This window comes from Muntiacus reevesi, chromosome 1 (assembly GCF_963930625.1).
Source record: "Muntiacus reevesi chromosome 1, mMunRee1.1, whole genome shotgun sequence".
NCBI lineage: Eukaryota > Metazoa > Chordata > Mammalia > Artiodactyla > Cervidae > Muntiacus > Muntiacus reevesi.
The window spans coordinates 13,700,130-13,720,540 of NC_089249.1; the positions used below are offsets into that span (position 1 = coordinate 13,700,130).

The following is a 20,411-nucleotide window of genomic DNA, read 5'->3' on the forward strand; positions in this document are numbered from 1 at the left end:
TGCTGTTCATGGGGTCGCAAAGAATCGAACACGACTGAGCGACTGAATTGAACTGAACTGAATTGAACTGAACTGATATCACCAATGTAAATTGGTGATTTGAATTATCGAAAGGTTTAAATGTGTTTATTATAGTATCTTTAAGAAAATAAACAGGTGATTAGGAAGATTGCTATCTAAAATGTTTAATGGTGAAGAATATTGATATGTGTGTGTATATTAAATCTTGATGTCTATATGGAAAACTCAGTCATACAAAATAATTCGTATGCTTGAAGGTTTCACGTAACAGATTTTTCTTTTAGGAGTCATAAGATCTTTAGTAAGAGCTTCCCAGGTGGTGCTATAGTTGTGAAGAATCTGCTTGCCAGTGCAGGAGACGTAAGAGACACTGATCCCTAGGTGGGGAAGATCCCCTGGAGGAGGGCATGGCAACCCACTCCAGTATTCTTGCCTGGAGAATCCCATGGACAGGGGAGCCTGGCAGGCTACAGTCCATGGGGTTGCAAAGAGTTGGCAATGACTGGAGTGACTTAGCACACACATAACATATTTAGTATACATGTCTAGTCTTGTTTAAAAAATTTGAAAAAAAGAAGAAAATTTGACCAGACTGTTAAACTCAGTACCTTGGGTGTTGTCACCTATTCAGTTCAGTTCAGTCACTCAGTCATGTCCAACTCTTTGAGACCCCACGGACTGCAGCACTCCAGGCCTCCCTGTCCATTACCAACTCCCGGAGCTTATTCAAACTCATGTCCATCAAGTTGGTGATGCCATCCAACCATCTCATCCTCTGTTGTTCCCTTCTCCTCCTAATTTCAATCTTTCCCAGCATCAGCGTCTTTTCCAGGGAGTCAGTGCTTTGCATCCAGTGGCCACAGTATTGGAGTTTCAGCTTCAACATCAGTCCTTCCAAAGAATATTCAGCACTGATTTCTTTTAGGATGGACTGGTTTGATCTCCTTGCAGTCCAAGGGACTCTCAAGAGTCTTCTCCAACACCACAGTTCAAAAGCATCAGTTCTTTGGCGCTCAGCCTTCTTTATGGTCCAACTCTCACATCCATACATGACCACTGGAAAAATCATAGCTTTGACTAGAGGGACCTTTGTCGGCAAAGTAGTGTCTCTGCTTTTTAATGTGCTGTCTAGGTTGGTCTAGCTTGTCCATATTTACTTGAATACTAGCTACCACTTGTAAAATGTAAATTTTATTCCCTCAAAATTTACTGTTCCTTTTCCCTTCAGAACTAATCTTTTGAGAATGGATATTAAGTGGAAAGAAATTGTTTTCTTAAGCTATTATAAAATTTAAAGAATAATACTATATAAAATAAGACTATAATTTAAGCTGATTTATATTTTGGAGAATTTATTTTCAAAAGCCTTTAAGTTGTAAATTATTTTGCTCATTTTTACATATATGTCTATTTAATTGAACATTACTTGCTGCAATAAATAATTTTCTTTCTTGTAGATCAGTGAAATAGTGAACAGTGTAAAATCTGAACATACAGCCATGAAAGGAACTTCAGTGAAAAACAAACCAGATCTCAAAGCATCAACTGATTCTAATGCCTCTTCACATTCATCTTTGGCAGCTAATGCTTCTAATCATAATAGTTGTGTGGTGGATATGCTAAGGAAAAATGAAGGTATAAAGATGGCATTTTAAAATAAAGCTAAAGCTTTTTATAATGATAGAGAATTTTAGAGTCTTTGAAAAAGTAAATGTTACATAGTTTGGATCCAGTTTCAAAATATGATATATGTTTACCATATTGACCCTAATTAAAATGATGTCAAGATACCAAGCAAGAACTCACCTAAATAGTGATGATTAGTTATTAACTACAGAATTTAAATGAGGCAAGCTCTTATATGCCATTTGAGGTTGGCCAGTGTGTTCAATGTCACTGTTCCATTATTCTGTTGTCCTATAACTATCTGTAATTATTTATTTTGGGTCAGGATTTTGTCTGTCTTATTCACATATATTTCCCCAGCACCCAGATCCATGCTTGGCAAATTGTAGTCACTTAATAAATAAATAAATATTTGTTTAGCAAATAACTGTATTATCCTCAGAAGGATAGTTCATTTATGAGAACTCTTGATTAGCCTGTTGAATGCATGGAACAGCTTATAATTTGATGGCTCTTATATTTAAAAGATTTTAATTTGAATATTCTGATATCATTTGTGATATATTAAATGCTACCTGTGATTTCAGTATCTAAAATTACTTTATAAATCTTATTCTGATATATCCCTGGCATAGTAATATGTGGCTTCATTTTTAATTTGAAAAAATTGTGACAGTTAATAAAAAGCTAATCCCTCTTCAGTAAATAACAAGGCATATTCTTTTTATTTCCATTTTTCTTTAAGAACCCATGGTAGATAAAAATATTCAAGAAAAATAGTTTCCTATAGTTTTTCCTGATTTCATTACTTGTGGAAGAGGAGAGACTTTGTTTTGTTGATTTGCTGATGTAAGGGAATCATTTGGTCAGAATTATAAAAGCTTGGAACTAGATATGTTTAAATTTTTATAGTGATTTTCTATGGCCATCATGTAAAGAAGTTTACACTCTTGAAAACAAATATGACCTTTGAGATTTTAGGGTCCTAATATACTCTAAATCCTACTTATAAGGCAGTTTGGATAAAATTCATATTAGGCAAATGGGGAAACAAGTGATTATACAATGACAGTATCTGGCACATCGTAGATATTCAAATATGTAAATGAATGGCTAGCTAGTCTCAGGTTAACAAGAGGAGATTGGACTTTTCCTCTGTACGTTGGAGTAGCTGGTATTTTTCAAAAGTGAAAGAGTGGCATGATTAGTTTTTGTTTTTTATTTTGGAAAGGACATTCTAGCCTCACCATCAGGAAGAGCTATTATAGGAGATGTTTGGGAGACTTGTTAGAAAGTTCTTTTAGGACTTAAAGAGATGCATAGAAACTAAAGCAGTGGGTGAGATGGAGAGGAGAGAATACATTAGTTCAGAGACTTTTAGAAAGTGGCACCTATTAGACTAGGAAACTGGTTGTATATGAGAAATGAAAACAAGTCGAACATGACTCCCAGTTTTCTGGGTTGAACATTCAGTGGATGATGATACTCTTCATTAGGATAAGAAATACAGAAGCAAGAACAGATTTGGGAATAAGGTAGGTTCAACCTTGAACTTGCTGTTTTTGAGGCACTTGAGGAACATGTTGGTAAAGATTTCTAATGGGCAGTTGAATACTTAGGTCTGGAGTCTAGAAGGCAGTTCTTGGCTGGAAACATAAATTTCAAAGTTAACAATATCTAACATCCACAAGAACAAGGACCTTCTCTGACTTGCTCACTGCTGGATTCTCAGGACCTGACACTGTGCCTTGGACATGCATAGTTGAGAGACGTATGATTTGTAAATGGTAGCTAAAGCACCAGGGAAATATGCAAAGGGAGGCAAGATAGGGCTTGGAAAATACCTGCATTTAAAGAGTCATTTGGACAAGAAAAGTCAGCTAAAGAGATTGAAAAGGCTTCCCAAGAAGGTTAGGCAAAGAACCAAAAAAATTGGTATCGTATTTTTTTACCTCTGTAGTGGGTATTACCATTTATAACTATACATTTATGATGCATACATGAGTGAATACAAGTCATAGACAGAAACAACTTCAAAAAAAGTATGTCAGCATTGTTTATATTTCAGAGAGGACAAGTAAATGAAAATTGATCAGTATTCCTTAGAGCTAAGTATCCCTGGACATTTGTCAGAGCCATTTCCGTAGAGTGGTGTGCTCAATCAGATTGGGGTGATCAAGAAAGTAGACTGCTCTGAAGGAAAGTAGCGAGGGAAGATGGTGACTGGAGAAGACTTGATAATATGTATAGACTGAGGGCCAAAACTTCTGCAGAAGAATTTGAAAACAACCCTGAAGAGAAAGGAATGATTGATAAGAGAGGATCCCAAAATACAGGGGAAGGAATGGGACCAAGAGCACAAGAGAACAGATTAAACTTACCTTAGGAGAGAGGTCATCTTCTGGAATGGAAGAGAAGACAGAGGGACTGGGCAGAGTCATAAATGCATTTCTAGTTTAGGACAGCCATTTGATCTATGGTTGAGTAGAGTTTAAGAACAGTGGTTCAGGGTTTAGAATGGACGAAGGAGCTGAGAAGTTGGACATCCATGGATATGATGCATTTTATTTTTCTAAATCTTGATATTTTATGCCTAATGGTTAAGTCATATGGCTGACATTTGTGGTGTTCACGTTTAATGATTTTAAAATTGAAAATGCCTCGAATTGGGTGACAAGAACTCTGTAAGATACAGCAATTACTTGCAGATATTCATTTGTTAATAGTTAATCTTTTCCCTTTAATTTTAGGTCCTCACACTTCAGCAGATATAGGTGTTCTAAGTAGTTGCCTGGACTTAAGAACAGTAATCCCTGAAACTTCTGTATCCAGTACTGTTTCCAGCGCACAAACTATGGTAACCCAGCAGACCATTAAAACTGAATCATCCAGTACAAATGGGGCAGTTGTTAAAGATGAAACTTCACTAACAACATTCAGTACCAAAGCTGAAGGTTTGAAATGTGTTTCACATACTGTATTTTGAGCCATTTTTGTATAGAAATTCAGCAAGCGTATTTGTTTTAGATGGGAATTGCATTTCATCTTGGGTTGAATTGAATATAAAAAGATAAAGACATTTCATTTAAAATCATTATATAATATATTCTCTGCTGCACTGTAATACAGTCAGACTTTATCTTTCCTACCATGAGTTTATTCAACAAATTTTTTTTTCCTTAGAAAAGATTAGTTCTATGCTATGGAGTAACAGTTCTTATAGCTTGATCAATTTCTGATTTTGTAAATTCTTATTTTATGATTTTGCAACAGGAATTGTATTTCATATTTGACAAACATTCTCTGAAGTTCCAGCTAGTCATCAAATCCTTGAAAACTGAGCTTTGTGAATTAGTTCAAGTTAGAGGGTCCGTATTTCTAATTGTGATTTTTTTTTTTTCTCTCTCTGGCTGTTTGCATATTTATAAGTTACATTTTAATGTATCTGTTTGGTCAGTGACTATATAAGTCTTATCTGATGAATCGTTTGATTTTCAGTTGATGAAACGTGCGCACTGCCTGCAACTAAGATAAGCCGTGTGGAGGCGCATGCTGCCTTGCTGCCGTTTTCTGTAAGTATGTGCTCTGCGGGTGAGACTGCTTACTGATGGCTGAATGCGCTTCAAATGCTGAGCAACTTCAGCCTAAGGTCAGGAAAAGGCTCTTGGGGATCCTCTCAGTAATTACTTGACACAGATTGAAAAATGGCGGGTTAAAGAGAAAACTGTTCACAGTATAATCTTAAGTGGAAAAAGTTGGATAAAAAAATAATATATTAAAAAAAATAATAATATATATAGTGCATTCCCAATTTTATTAAAAACTCACAGTACATACATTCACACTCTCACATGAGTCCACACAAATCTACACTACAGTGCTAGATGATTTTCTTCAGGTTGTGGGGCCAAAGGTAATTTTTACTTCTTCTTTATGTTTTCAGTATTTTTCTATAATGTTAACTTTCATAATTGGAAATGTGTGTATATACAGAGATATATGTATATATGTAAATTACTTAACAATTTAAAGAATAAAAGGACATGTTATAGAACATAAAACTTAAATGGTTTTTATTGCTGGCTGCTTAATAAGAGAGCAACAGAATATTTCAATTTTGAGTCAGACATACCTGTAGGATATCCTAATAATCTCTAACATTGGACTTTTTGGTGGAAGGCCAGAATTAGTCTGCCTGGTACCAAACTTAAATGCCAGGAATATGCCTCACAAATATAAGATTGTCTCAAGTGGATGAACAGGAAGATAATACATATATGTGGTTTTGTATATTTTTAAATTATCCGTCATTTCAGATGGATAATTTAAAAATATACAAAACCACAGACTTTATTGCTATGAGCAAGAGTTTTTATTTAACCTAACATTTACCATTTAGAACCTTCAAGAATAGTCTGTAGTTTTAATTTTCTTTCAGTCATGATTCTGTGGATTTTGATCATGTCTTTACCTTCATCAGCTTTCACCTTTCCAGAATGTTAAGCGCTAGTGTTCTAATAACTCTTCTCAAAGAAGAATTATTAAAATGATTTTTTTCTCTTAAATCTGTTTTACAGTGCATCAGTTGGAATGGTATCTATAGTTGCAGTTGGAGCCAGTTGTTTTATAAAAGTTGTTGAAGACCGTTTTAACAAGTTTAAAGCTATTTCTCTTTTAAAAACCTTAAAGACTCTCTGGTTAGCTCACTTGTCATGTATGATAGCCTCAATAACAAGTACTTTGAATTATAAGCATGTACCTCTGCTATTATATATTTAAGACAGAAATAAGTAACTGAAGTACATATTTGTTTAGAGCTTCTGGAAACAGTGTCTCGTTTATAAAGAAGATGGCTTAAAAAGGATAAGTATAATTCACTTATCACTAAAAGTAGTTTAAGGTACAGGAAGTTTATTTGTTAAAGCAAGATAAAAATGTCAACTGTTTAATCTGCTCCTCTTTAGTGTATGCTAAATTATATTCAAATTGCACTTTAGTTTGAACATTTTTTCTCCTTTTAGGTTTGGAGAATCACAGGTATTTCAAGAGCAAAGATCACTGAATTTCTGCTAGTTGTTTTTGAATCTAGAAATAAGCCAGCTTGCCATGAATTTTTCCTTATTTGCTCCTTTTGGAGCGAGTTGTAATGTCACACTAAAGGGATTATTACATTTTCTGAGAGTCTCTAAAATGACAATGTTCTATAAAATAGCTGGCATTTTAATGTATCACTGATTGGAAAGCATGCTAACTCCAGCTAGGTTGATAGCACAGAGCTACTGACTTGGAGAATGCCTGTCACTCCCTGTGTTTGAATTGGCATCCCTGTCTCACTGTCAGTTGACCTCATCTGTTAAGAGTTTATTTACTTATGATCTATTAATGTTGTGGTGTTTACCCATATACCTACGTGTAGATCACTGCATGGAGTTATTAAATCTTGGCATTTCTTGTATGTTCAGTAAGAGTCTTAATAAATTTTTCTTTCTCTGAAATTAGAAAGAGACTCCTTCAAATCCAGTGGCCATGGTGAAAGCAGGAGAACGACAGTGGTGTGATGTAGGAATTTTTAAAAATAATACAGCTTTGGTGAGCCAGTTTTATTTGCTGCCAAAAGGGAAGCAAAACATTTCAAAGGTAGCTATTGATGTATTTTCTACACTGTTAGTTATAAGCCTTAAACATGGAACTTTAAGTAATCCTGATTCAGGACATTTGAATGAGTGAAATTGGGATCTGTTTACTACCTATAATTGAGAGTTTATATATATATATATATATGTGTGTGTGTGTGTATATATATATATATATATAGTTATTGTATTCTTTTTTAAGGCTCTGTTTATAGAATATATCACAAGCAGGTTATTTTAAAAAGTCTTATACACTCATTGGGTTGGATTTTGAGTCATAAGTGATACAGTCTGGCCAGTACAGATAAAGGTTTCTTGAAGTATCTCTAATGTTGTAACCTGGAGTGTTTAGAACGGAACTTTTTTTTTTTTTTTACTTAGAACTTTTGTTAGTCCCAATTTCATAATTTAAGAAATGTAAAGCCCTTAACACTATTGAATACAATTAGGACCTTATATATATAGATGAGACATTAACCTTCTAAGAATTATGAAATAGATAACAGCTGCAAAGCATACTGAACTAATTTTTTTCTGAAATGGGAATTGCAGAGGGGGAATTGCCAACAAAATGGATATTCAGGTTTGAATCTCCCAAAGATCTTACAAATGTCTCGAGAATATAATATTTATCTTTATATTTTAGTTTCTCTAATACTATTTTCTGATGTCCCACTTTTACATATTGAATCTTCCAATTCTTAACAAAAATAGACATCCTGGTTAATATTGTGTTAGTATTATGTCTAACAAAATTTCTGGCTGTAGTTTGATTTCATATATATGGAAATACCTGGATCTAAGGGCCTGGTAGCTAACTATCTTTCCCAAAAGAAGGAAACATAAAATTTAGAGCTAGTAAACTTGAGTTTGACTCATCAGTTTCAGCACTTGACAGTGTGACCTTGGACAAATCACTTGTTTAACCTCACTGAGACTCAGTTTCCTCATCTGTGAAATGGAGTAACTCCCTTAAAAACGGGATGAAACTTTGCACAGTGATGTAGTGATGTAAAAACTGAAAGTTGTAGGTGTTATGAGCTTCCCACCTGGAGTATGCAATCTGGTTATTTAATTTAATATTTATTCAGTATCTGCTGAATATTAATTTTTAAAATGCTATGTGCTGCATGCTAGTTGTTCCTTTTCTATCAAGCTTGCTTGCCTATGTCCAAAAGGTGTCGTTCCTGGCTAGACTGACAGTAAATCTTCTGAGATTTCTACTCCAAGTTAAATTTACATGGAGATAGTTGTTACTTTGTTAATAGTGGTTGGTTTTTTTCTCTTTTCTCTGTATTCTTGATGTGCAGAATACCTTTATATTTCTTTTTATAACCAGTGACTCTCAACTGGAAAGGCACTTTTCCTCTGGATGAGAATCACCAATTTATGGGCTTATTTACTTTTGTTTTGAGGGGGTTCATTCCATGTATGAAAGAAGAAAATAAATAATGTGCACTACAACCCTAAAACTTAATTCATTCTTTAAAAGTTTTGTTATTCAATGAAAAATAATTAATTACATCTTTTCTTTGACTTTTGCATATATTACATTTTAGATAGGAAATGCAGACGTACCTGACTACAGTTTACTTAAGAAACAAGATCTTGTTCCAGGCACAGGATACAGATTCAGGGTTGCTGCCATCAATGGTTGTGGAATAGGCCCTTTCAGCAAAATCAGTGAATTTAAAACTTGTATTCCCGGTTTTCCTGGAGCTCCTTCTGCAGTCAGAATTTCAAAGGTGAGACATCAGGTCAAGACTTAATGATTTAAATTAGTGAAACTTTGTACATGAAGTAAAACTATCAGTTTAGAAATTCCTTTCAGTGTCTAATGAAACGAGAGATATCTAAAAGGGGTGGATTAAAATTTTTTTTTAATATTTTTTGCTAATCACTCATGATATATATTTATTTAAAATAATTTATTTGGCTATGCTGAGTCTTTTTTTTAAAATTATTTATTTATTTTTGGCTGTGCTGGGTCTTTGTTGCTGCATGGGCTTTTCTCTAGTTATGGTGAGTGGGGGCTACTCTCCAATTACCGTGAGTGGGCTTCTCATCATGATCGCTTCTCTTATTGTGGAGCGTGGGCTCTAGGGCCCCAGGTCTTCAGTAATTGTGGCACATGGGCTCAGTAGTTGCGGCTCGTGGGCTCTAGAATGCTGGCTCAGTAGTTGTGTTGCTGAGTCTTAGTTGCAACATGTGGGATCTAGTTCCCTGACCAGGGATCAACCTGGGCCCCCTGCATTGGGAGTACAGAGTCTTAGCCACTGGGCTACCAGAGAAGTCCTCATTCATGATATTTTAAAAATTTATTTATTTTTAATTGGAGGATAATTGCTTTATATTGTTGTGTTGGTCTCAGCTATACATCATCAAGAATCAGCCATAGGTATACACATGTCCCCTCCCTCCTGAGCCTCTCTCCACTGCCCACCCCATCCCACCCCTCTGGATCATCACAGAGCTCCATGCTGATTTCCCTGTGACTTCCCATTAGCTATTGGATTTACACATGGTAATGTATATATTTCACTGCTGCTTTCTCAGTTAGTCCCACACTCTCCTTCCCCTGCTCTGTCCATAAGTCTGTTTTCTATGTCTGAGTCTGTCCTCCTGGCCTACAAATAGGTTCGTCAGTACCATTTTTCTATATTCCATCAGTTCAGTTCAGTCAGTCAGTCGTGTCTGACTCTTTGTGACCCCCATAGATTGTAGCACACCAGACCTCCCTGTCCATCACCAACTCCTGGAGCCTACTCAAACTCATGTCCATCCAGTCGGTGATGCCATCCAACCATCTCATCCTCTGTTGTCCCCTTCTCCTCCCACCTTCAATCTTTCCCAGCATCAGGATCTTTTCCAATGAGTCAGTTCTTCGCATCAGGTGGCCAAAGTATTGGAGTTTCAGCTTCAGCATCAGTCCTTCCAATGAATGTTCAGGACTGATTTCTTTTAGATATGTGTTAATATATGATATTTGTTTCTCTGTTTCTGACTTACTTCACTCTGTATAACAGGCTCTAGGTTTATCTACCTCACTAGAACTGACTCAGATTCATTCCTTTTTATGGCTTAATAATATTCCATTGTATACATATACCATAACTTCTTTTATCCATTCATCTGTCGATGAACAACATCTAGGTTGCTTCCATGTCCTGGCTATTGTCAGTAGTGCTGCAGTGAACATTAGGGTATATGTGTCTTTTTCAATTATGATTTTCTTAGGGTATATGCCCAGTAGTGGAATTTAAAAAATGCTCAACATTGCTTATTATTAGAAAAATGCAAATCAAAACCACAATGATGTATCACCTCACACTGGTCAGAATGGTCATCATCAAAAAATCTACAAATAATAAATGCTGGAGAGGATGTGCAGAAAAGGGAACCCTCTTGCACTTGTGGTTGGAATGTAAATTTATACAGCCTCTTGGAGAACAACATGGAGATTTCTTAAAAAGCTAGGAATAAAACTACTGTATGATCCAGCAATTCCATTACTGGGCATGGTATCTTTAAGGACCCAAATTTCAAGCAGAATTATAGCATCCAAATTTTGGAAAGTCAGGGAGATCTGTGTATGCTTCTTCTATTAATTTTGTTCTTGTTATAGAAATGAAAAGTATTATGCTAGAGAATTTTAATGTGTGTGTTCAGTCGCTCATTCATGTCTGACTCTTTGCCACCCCGTGGCCTGTAGCCTGCTAGGCCCCCCTGTCCACGCCTGAACTTTCCCAGGCATGAATACTGGAGTGAGTTGCCATTTCCTATCCTTCCTAGTTGGGAAGGGGATCTTCCTACCTCAAGGATCGATCTTGTGTCTCTTGCGTCTCTGCTGTTGGCAGGTAGATTTTCACCATTGTGCCACCTGGCATTTAATTGGATTATATTTTATCCTAAGATCATACCTCTGTTTAGAGAAGAAAAGCTCTGCTTTCAGATAAGAAAGATCTCTTTCTTTGGGTGTACAGGCAGACATTTAAGCCTAGTTATGTTTTTTAAAAGGGCATAAATTGGGACTTCCCTGCTGGTCCAGTGGTTAAGAATCTGCTTTCCAATGCAGGGGACATGAGTTCAATCCCTGGGCCAAGAACTAAGTCCCACATGCAGTTGGGCAACTAAGCCCCCATGCCACAGCTAAGACCTGATGCCACCAAATAAATAAATATTTTTTTTTAAAAAAAGAAAAAAAATAAAAGGGCATAAATTAAATGTTACAGATCCAGGTAAGGTAATGTTTTAAAAATCAAGAACAAAAGTTGTAACATTTGATACAGTTACTTTAGTGAAATGCATCTTGTGTTCTAAAGATAACATAATAAGTGCTATTAGAGAAAACTTCAGATCCTTTATCTGTTTTTGTTTTTCTGCTCTCTTCAAGAATGTCGAGGGCATCCATCTTTCCTGGGAACCTCCAACTTCACCTTCTGGAAATATTTTGGAATATTCAGCCTACTTGGCTATCCGCACAGCACAAATACAAGATAATCCAAGTCAACTTGTGTTTATGAGGATTTATTGTGGTCTTAAGACATCATGTATAGTAACTGCTGGGCAGCTTGCAAATGCACATATTGATTATACATCCAGGCCTGCCATTGTGTTCAGGATATCAGCAAAGAATGAAAAGGGATATGGACCAGCCACACAAGTTCGATGGCTTCAAGGTAACAATAAAAAAGCACCTTTAAATTGATTTTCTTTCTTTCTTTTTTTTTTTTACTGAAGCTATTGTGATGATTATTTATTAGTAACTGGTTTTGGAGATTTGTCATTTAAAAGAGTATTCTCTGACTGTATTTCTAGCAGTTATGAATTTGAGTTTGTAAGTTGTTCTTAAAATGTATTTGCTCAATTCTAGATCCAAATAAAAGTAGAAAAGAAGCAAAGCCTCTCTGAAAATCAGTATATGAATTCTTCCCTACAGTTATAGCTCTATTATAAAGAAAAATAGTAAAATTAAGATAAAAGCTAGAAAGCTTTATTACCCCAATATCTTTTATAAAGGCCATGCAACTCAGTCATCCTAGAGTTACTGAGATGATTCTAGTAACTGGCTGTTGTACACTGTGCTGTCTTATATGGTAAATGTTACCTACCCTGAAAAGGTCCTGTGTTGGAGTACTCCCTCTCACTTTACTCTATATGAGCAGTGGTCCTCTAGCAACTATCTTCTACTGGATAATATTTGTAATACTGATTTTAGTAGCCATTTGATTCATTTCTTTGTTTATCTACAGTTAGCACAGAGCTTAAGAAGTTAAAAAAAAGAAGCAAGTTCAGAAACTCTGCTATGGAATTTTTATCATTTTCCAAGAGTCATGGCAACATACAAAAAGATTAATGGGTTTTCTTGATTCATACCGGGTTAATATATTGGAATATAGTTTTGGCCAAAGCACTTACCTGGCCCTCAGTTTCCTGATTAATAGATGAGGGAGTTAAAAAAAAGTTTACCTTTAAGGTCCCTTTCAGCACTTAAATTCAGTATGTTTATTAGAAGTGAAGTTTATCCCTAAATATTTTAACATCTGTCTTAATGGATCTACTTTTGCTTTTGCTGAAATTAAAATGTTCATAATTTAAAATTCAGAGTTTTATGTCCTCCTTATCACAGAAAGAAAGAAGCACCTTAACAGGACATGAGTTTTGAAATAGTGTTTTAAACATTTGTAAGATTTTTGTAAATGCTCTAAATGTTTTATTTTTGCATTGTTTTTACCTTGAAATTGTATAAACTTTTTTACAACTGAAATATAAGCATTAGACAGCTTCCTCAGGTTCCATTATAACCTTAAAGATAACATATAGGCATTATATTATATTCATATACATATACAGGTGACTTATTTTAAACCTTTTAGGAATTTCATGGTTCCACTGCCTATTCAAATCCAGAATAAATATATAGAGCAATAATTGCAGAAAAGACATTTCAGACCAAGCTGCAGTAACTGCAGGAGGACAGGTCTGTCCTTTTTATACCATGTAACCTTTTGCCAGTTGCGGTTGACTGAGTAGCTGTGTCCTCAGACTTCATGTATAATACTCCCAGCAAAGGTGGATTTAATTGTGCAGAACTGATGTGTATGTATGTTCCAGTTACTAATTTAAAGTGTATAGAATATTTTAATATATAATTTTTGTAAAGAACTGGGATTTTTATACTACAGTATTTGTAATTAATGTGTCTTCACTAATTAAGTTTCTCTTGAAGAAAATATGCAAACTGTTAGACACGTATTGAGAGATTTCCGAACTCTAAAGGTAAAATAAATGCACTACTGTGGTGTTGTTAGCATACCTTTTTTGTGGCTATATGAATCCTTGATCTCTAAATGTGTGCTTTACAGACAGTGTTTACAAGGAGCTGCTCTGGTTTGTTAGCCCAGCACCTGCCTTGGTGAGAGCTTCATTCTGCATTTGTTTAACTCATATGCATTGCTTTTGGCATATGCTTGCTTTTTGCACTAGTAGAATTTTAACTTACCTCATTATTATGTTTGTAATCATTTGTATAGCTTCCATAATATGTCTGATATAGGCTGAAGAAGTACTTAACCAAAGTTAAAATAAATGGTAAGCAATTTTGCACATATTAAATGCTAGGGTTTGTTGTGTATGTGTGTGTGTTTAGTTATAAAGAGAGTAAGAATGGAAAGTTACAGTAAGTATATATTTCAAACCCATTTTATAATCTACTTGCTTTATTAGGAAAAGGTCTGGCTTTTAACCCCTTATTCTCTTCATTAACAGTTTGCATCTTGAAGCACTTCTCTTAATGACAAGGAATAAGTTGACTTTAAGCAAAGAACAGAATATTTGAGTGTGTACATTTCTATCTATCTAGTATTTTGTTTTTTAGTTTACTTTGCTTAAATGCCTCTTCTGTTCCAGACTAGCAGGTGAATATGAACCTGTGGTTCTAAAATATGTCTTATTTTCTAGAGAGAAAGGGAGTCTTTGTATACCAAGGGATTTACTTTGAGAATTAGCCCAAATTCTTAACATTTTGTTACAATTGTCCATTAACTTCTAGTCACATTTATCCCTTTGATAAATGGTTGGTGACTGAAAGATGCCATAGAGGAATCTCTGTGGCTTTGACATTAATAGTTAATAAGAGATCATTGAGCTGTATGTTTATGAAGAGAATGGATGGGGATAAATAATAGAAGTGCATTTAGCTTCTTGTGATTTGCACATTTTCTAAGTGAAGATCCTCTGGTGTTGCAGTGCGTTATCACATACAGATATCTCTCGTAAGAGGATGTACACTGAGGTAGATTACTTTCTTTCCTCCTCCTGGCTGAATAAGCCATTCAGACGCACAAGTCTTTGTGCCACAGTCCTCCTGGACTCTGCAGCTATGGTTCACGTAGTAGTGAAAAGATTTTTCTGTAGCACGCTCTTAGAATTATGTTTTCTAAAATATTGTACTGACTTCATTTTAGTTTAGTAAACTTTTTGGCAACTTAACTAGAAGTAGGGTATCATAAACTCACTTTTACCTGCATTAAAAAAACAAACAACAGAAATAATCTGATTGCATGTATGAGCCCCTGCTCCCTCTAACCCAGTCACATAAATGTAAATCATCTATAAGAAGGTCATACTGTTGATCCATTATTTCAAAGACTTGTAGACTAGCAGAGTTTGTTGCAGAGATATGGTCTGTATAACTGGAGATATTTTTTTAATTTGCAGCACTTGTAGCATAAAAATAACTTGTAACATTGGATATGAAGAGATTGTTCGTATTTAAAAGTATTGTAGTCGTCTGATCTTAAATGAAGTAGGTTACAAAATAGACTTGGTCCTTGACCATTGAAGGTATAAGTAACTGACAGTTATGTTTTCCAAGACTAATTTTAGACAGTTTTATGTACTGTGTACCAGTGACATGTAAAATAAAGCACCTTCTCTACTGTAACCAGTTACAGGTGTTATTTATTTTGAATTACATGGGAGAAAAATTAGTGATGGCATAGTAAATCTGTAGACATGTTGATTTTGTATAAATCACTTAAAATGATATAGGCAATCTTATAAATAATGTTGCTGTCAGTTGTTCAGTTGCTAAGTCGTGTCCAACTCTTTTCGACCCCACGGACTGCAGCACACCTTTTCCTGCACTATCTCCCAGAGTTTGCTCCAACTCATGTCCATTCTGTTGATGATGCCATCCAACCATGTTATCCTCTGTCACCCCCTTCTTCTGCCCTCAATCTTTCCCAGCATCAGGGTCTTTTCCAGTGAGGCAGCTTTTTGCATCAGGCGGCCAAAGTATTGGAACTTCAGCATCAGCATCCTTCCAGTGAATATTCAGGGTTGATTTCCTTTAGGATTGACTGGTTTGGTCTTGCTGTCCAAGGGACTCTCAAGAGTCTTCTCCAGCACCACAATTCAAAAGCATCAGTTATTTGGCACATAAAGAATGAAATGTGTCTAAAAACTTGTTTATGAGTTAGTGGATTGTGTTTGGGAGTCATTTTCTGATATAAATATAAAGCTTCTCTAACCTTTATTGTAGCTAAACTAGTGTGCTTGAAAGTAAAAAAGCAAATGGCTCCAAGAAACAGATTAACCTAGTTGTCACATTTCTTTTCTTTTCTTTTTTTTTTTGGTCTTGTTTACTTTTAATATTTTTTTCTTTGTGCTTTTTATTTTAATTCATAGCAGCCCCGTCTTCTGTCCAAGCTGCTCCATCAAAATGGGTGTAGCAAAGGTCAGGGATAACATCTTATTTTCCAAATCCAGTGAATTATTTCATTGTACTTAATCTTATCATTCGAAACTTTAATGCTTTAAACTTGACACTTTCACCTTTTTTAAGCCTCTTTCAAACTGTGCCCTCTGTCATCTCATGTACCTCCTTTGTCTGCAGTCCTCTCTTCCACTTCCAGCTGTCCAGAGATTCACGTAAATGTTGCCAATCTGATGAAGCCTTTCCTGACGTAATTTATTTCTAGGCAGATTTGACTCCTTTTTCTTGTGCCCCCACTGCCCTTCGTCCAGTCTTCTGTCGTAGCAGCCTAAAAGCTGTTGTGCCCTTACTTGTCAGCATTGTTCCTCTCCTGCCAGGTGGTAGGTCTTTAGGGCAGAGACTGGGTCTTTATCTCTCTTCCATATCAGCCATTTAGCTGGTACTTAAATATTTTAACAAATGATTAAAGAAAATTGTCACCTTTATGTCTCTTTCCCTACTCCCCCTCCTCTTCTCAAATTGCATCAAAGTGCAAGGGAGGCTTTCAAAGGTAAAGAGATTTTAGCAGATTTAATAAGCTTCTGGAGGAAATACAAGCTCCACCTTTGTCTTACTCTACTGCTGCTGTTACTTAGGATCCTAAGAGAAGTAAGAGATAAGGAAGAGATATCTTATTTATTAGGCTAAAAAGGATTTAATAGGGGTGTATATAGATATCAAGAGGGATTCTTTGATCTAGAAAGATCTGAGCATTTAGTGAAATCTGTCATTACTGGATATGTGCATTACTGGATAATGATTTTTAATGATCAGGATTTCTATTGATTTTGGATGATAAGGAAAATGAGCTAAAAATATTTCCAAAGTCAGTCTCTCTGATTTCCACACAGGAAAGCCATGGGCAATTGTCCAGAAGCAGCTACCTGCCTATTTAATATGTAAGCATGGGGAGCTGCTGAAGGACACGGCACCAGCATTAGTGCCGCACTGGAGTCTGTCCGGTCACTGCTGTCACCTCTGAGCTCACAGGACAGAGGGTTTTAGTTGAAAATAAGATGATAGTGGCACACCTTCCTCCCAGGTTTCCCAGTTATACTTGGGAGTTCTGATATGGTTATGCATTTCTGTAATTCAGAAAAGACTTTTTAAAAATCAAGCCTGGGAAAGCATGAACTACAACATTCAGGGGAGGAAAAATTAATTCTAAAAACTGAACGATGAAAAAAAAAGCTATACCAGTCTCATTCAAAATAGATTTCTGTATCTTCTATTTCTGTATCTGTATAGGGCAGCAGCTAATGTTTATTTTTGAACAAAGAGTAATCTGTCCACTAGCAATTCATGGTCCAGCAAATGTCCAGCTCTGACCTAGGGAATTATCCATTCCTCCTCCTCTCTGAAAAGACAGAGTGGAAGTTCCTCAAGAGCTTGAGGAAAGTCCCCTCCCTATTTCTCTGTTTCTTATTGAAGGAGGAGGGCAAAGCTACAGGTATAATAATTACATCCGATTTAACAGAGGTGTGGGTGTGCCACTTAAGGTGGCATAGCATATAAGAGGGTGGGTGAGACCCTGTAGGTCTTGTCAACTGCTTGGTCCAAAGTCACGCTGCTGCCAGCTGCAGGTTAGCACGTCCTGGTGGCGGTGTCCATCCCAGCTCACATACAGGGAAGACTTTGGGTCTAGCAGCACTGGGTCTAGCAGCACGCAGCCTAGGATTTTAAAAATAGCATAGTGGTGTCTGTAACTTTCTGAATGACTGGAACTGCTTGGGGAAATAGGACCTAAAGGATACTCTGTCTGCTCCCCATTTCCTGGGAATGTGTTGCCAGCCATTTGCTTCCAGGCCTAGTTCACTTCTTGTAGCAACTCCCTAACCCAAGATAACTTTGGCCTGTGTTATTGGGTACAAGGCATAGATCCAGTATTTCAAGATTTTTTTTCTTTCAGATTTCTAGATTGAATACCAAAATGTATAGTTAATCCCCTCAATCAGGTTACATTGCACTTTAACTGTGCCTTGTTTAATTTACAAAATGGCACTGCTGGTGATGACCCTCGCAGAGACGTGATTGCGAAGTTGTTGTGACACTTGTGACCAACTCAGGCACCTATTATTGACCAGTGTGGAGAAACAGCCAGTAGCTACCGTGCACTTTATTTTTCGATTGCTTAATACATAAATGCACTATTAGGAGAATATGCCAAAGGGAATTTGTACTTTTGAAAGTCAACAGAATTCAGGAGAGTCAATGTCTTTCTCAGTTTATTTTGGGATTTGTATCGCTTATCATTTTATTCTCCACTTATACAAATAATTATACCCAGTGAACAAAGTAACCGGTTAACCAGAATCATACCAGTGGCTGAACCAACTTGGCAGAGCAGAACTGTAATACTGCCATCTCATTAGACCCTGACTCTCTGGGAACATAATTAACTTCTGTGAAGAATAGCTCGTATTTATTCCTTTCTTCCTTTCTTCCTATTACTGTGTACTTCTTCCCCACCAGATACAGTAATTGGCTAATTTGCAATGCAGAACAGTGGCTGAAATATCAGATGTCCCCTCTCTTTGTTGGTGAAATTGTATCACATAACCTTTTATTTTTTTTCTTTTAAAACGTTTGTTGAGAATAAAATGATCACACATCTTCAGCTTAAGAACTAGAATACCCTCAGATGTATATAGCTCCCCTACTTTGCCTTCCTTCCACACATACTGCATGAGGTGAACATTCTGGATTATTTGGTAACAGCTCTCATGTTTTTATTTATGGCTTTGCATTCTATGTTATGTATCCCTAATAATATATTATTTAGATTTGTTTCTGAACTTATATGTAAATGGTATCATGCTTTATATATTCTTCTGTGACTATTTCTGACATTGTTTTTGAGATTCCTATCCATGTTATGCATGTAAGTGTATTTCATTTGTTTTCACTACTGTATAGTGTTCCATTGTATGACTGTGACGCAATTTATTTATCTGTTCCCGATTCATGGAGGTTTGGATTGCTTTCAGTTTTGGCTATTCTGAATGACACTGCTTTGAGCATTCTGCCAATTACAGTGTAAGCTCCATGTGGGCAGGGGTTTTGTCTCGTTTCATCTGATTTTGTCTAACACGTTCATAATGTCTGGATGCTTAATAAATATCTGAGGAATGAGTGAATCCTTGTACATGTCACCTGGTGTACATGTGCAAGAGTTCTTTAGGGCAGTTGTTTTCAGATATGTTCCAGGGACTCTTGAGGACCCTGACACCCTTCAGAGGGGAGTCTGTGAAGGCAAAAAGATTTTCATAAGAGTGCTAAAACATTATTTGTCTTCTTCACTCTCATTTTTCACATTTAAATGTTTTCCAGATATGTGACGACATCACTCTGACAGCTTATCAAGGATGTACCTGTATATTTTTGTTTTGAAAATGTCTATTTTAACTTCTAATATGGTAAATTTTGAAAAGTATAAGCCACATGAACAACAAGCTCTTTGAGGTCCTCAATAATTTTTAAGGCTGTATAGAGGTTCTGGAGTAAAAATTTGAGAACTGATGCTCCAGAAAGCAGGTTTTACTTAGTCATGCTGAACTGTTTTCTGCAGCATTTGTACCAGTTATGCTCCCACTGGCAGTGGTTGAGTGTCATTGCAAACGTTTAGATCTTAGCAAACACTTAATCTGGACTGTCTTTTATATTTGCCAGTTGGGTGGCGATTATATAGTATCTTACTGTGGGTTTAATTTGTGTTTCCCTGATTACTAAGGAAATTGAATATTTTTTCATATATAAACGTGTTTCCTCTTTGTGAAATATCTGTTCATGTCTTTTACCCATTTTTCTGTTGATGTCTTTTATTTCATTGATTTATACAATTTCTTTATATATTCTGAATCCCCGTCCTTTGTCATTTAAATATGTTGTATGTATTTTCTCCCAGTATATGTATTATCTTTTGTAATTGTATTGAACTTACTGATTAGCTTTGAGAAAATTGGTGTCTTTTCAATAATGAGTCTTCCCATCCAAAAATGTTGTGTATTTCTCCATTTTTAAAAAAAATATCTCTCAATAAACTTTAACTATTTTTCTCCATAAAGGCCTTCACGTCTTATATTAGTTTTCTTTCTAGAGTTTTATGTATTTTTTTTAATGCTGTGGTAAATTTCTTAAAATTACACTTTCTAATCTAAGTGGTTCTTACTGATTATAGATATATTGTAGCCATGTGTTGATTTTGCATCCAGCAACTATGCTAAATTTTTATTAGTTCTTATAATGTAATTAGATATCTTTTGAGTTTTTTATATAATCACATCATCTGAAATGGTGGCAGTTTTCTTCCTTTTCTTGAACTTTCTTTCTCCCTTTCAAAAATTTTATTATATTCTGTACTTGCTAGGACCTGT

At 35.8% G+C, this 20,411-nt stretch overlaps 1 protein-coding gene across 2 annotated transcripts in view; it reads left to right on the top strand.

Annotated features, from left to right (window-relative positions):
* HCFC2 (host cell factor C2) overlaps positions 1 to 20,095 on the top strand; it is a 49,852-nt gene extending 29,757 nt beyond the window's left edge. The window contains exons 10-16 of one of the 2 annotated variants that reach the window (XM_065938136.1): positions 1,479 to 1,656; positions 4,398 to 4,601; positions 5,146 to 5,219; positions 7,147 to 7,284; positions 8,840 to 9,025; positions 11,674 to 11,959; positions 13,646 to 20,095. In XM_065938136.1, coding sequence (XP_065794208.1) covers positions 1,479 to 1,656; positions 4,398 to 4,601; positions 5,146 to 5,219; positions 7,147 to 7,284; positions 8,840 to 9,025; positions 11,674 to 11,959; positions 13,646 to 13,836 — 1,257 coding nt within the window. In that variant the 3' untranslated portion in view covers positions 13,837 to 20,095. Of the gene's footprint in view, positions 1 to 1,478; positions 1,657 to 4,397; positions 4,602 to 5,145; positions 5,220 to 7,146; positions 7,285 to 8,839; positions 9,026 to 11,673 lie in introns of both variants that reach the window. The other variant, XM_065938146.1, reaches the window with a different exon arrangement.
* The last annotated feature ends 316 nt before the right edge of the window (positions 20,096 to 20,411 follow it).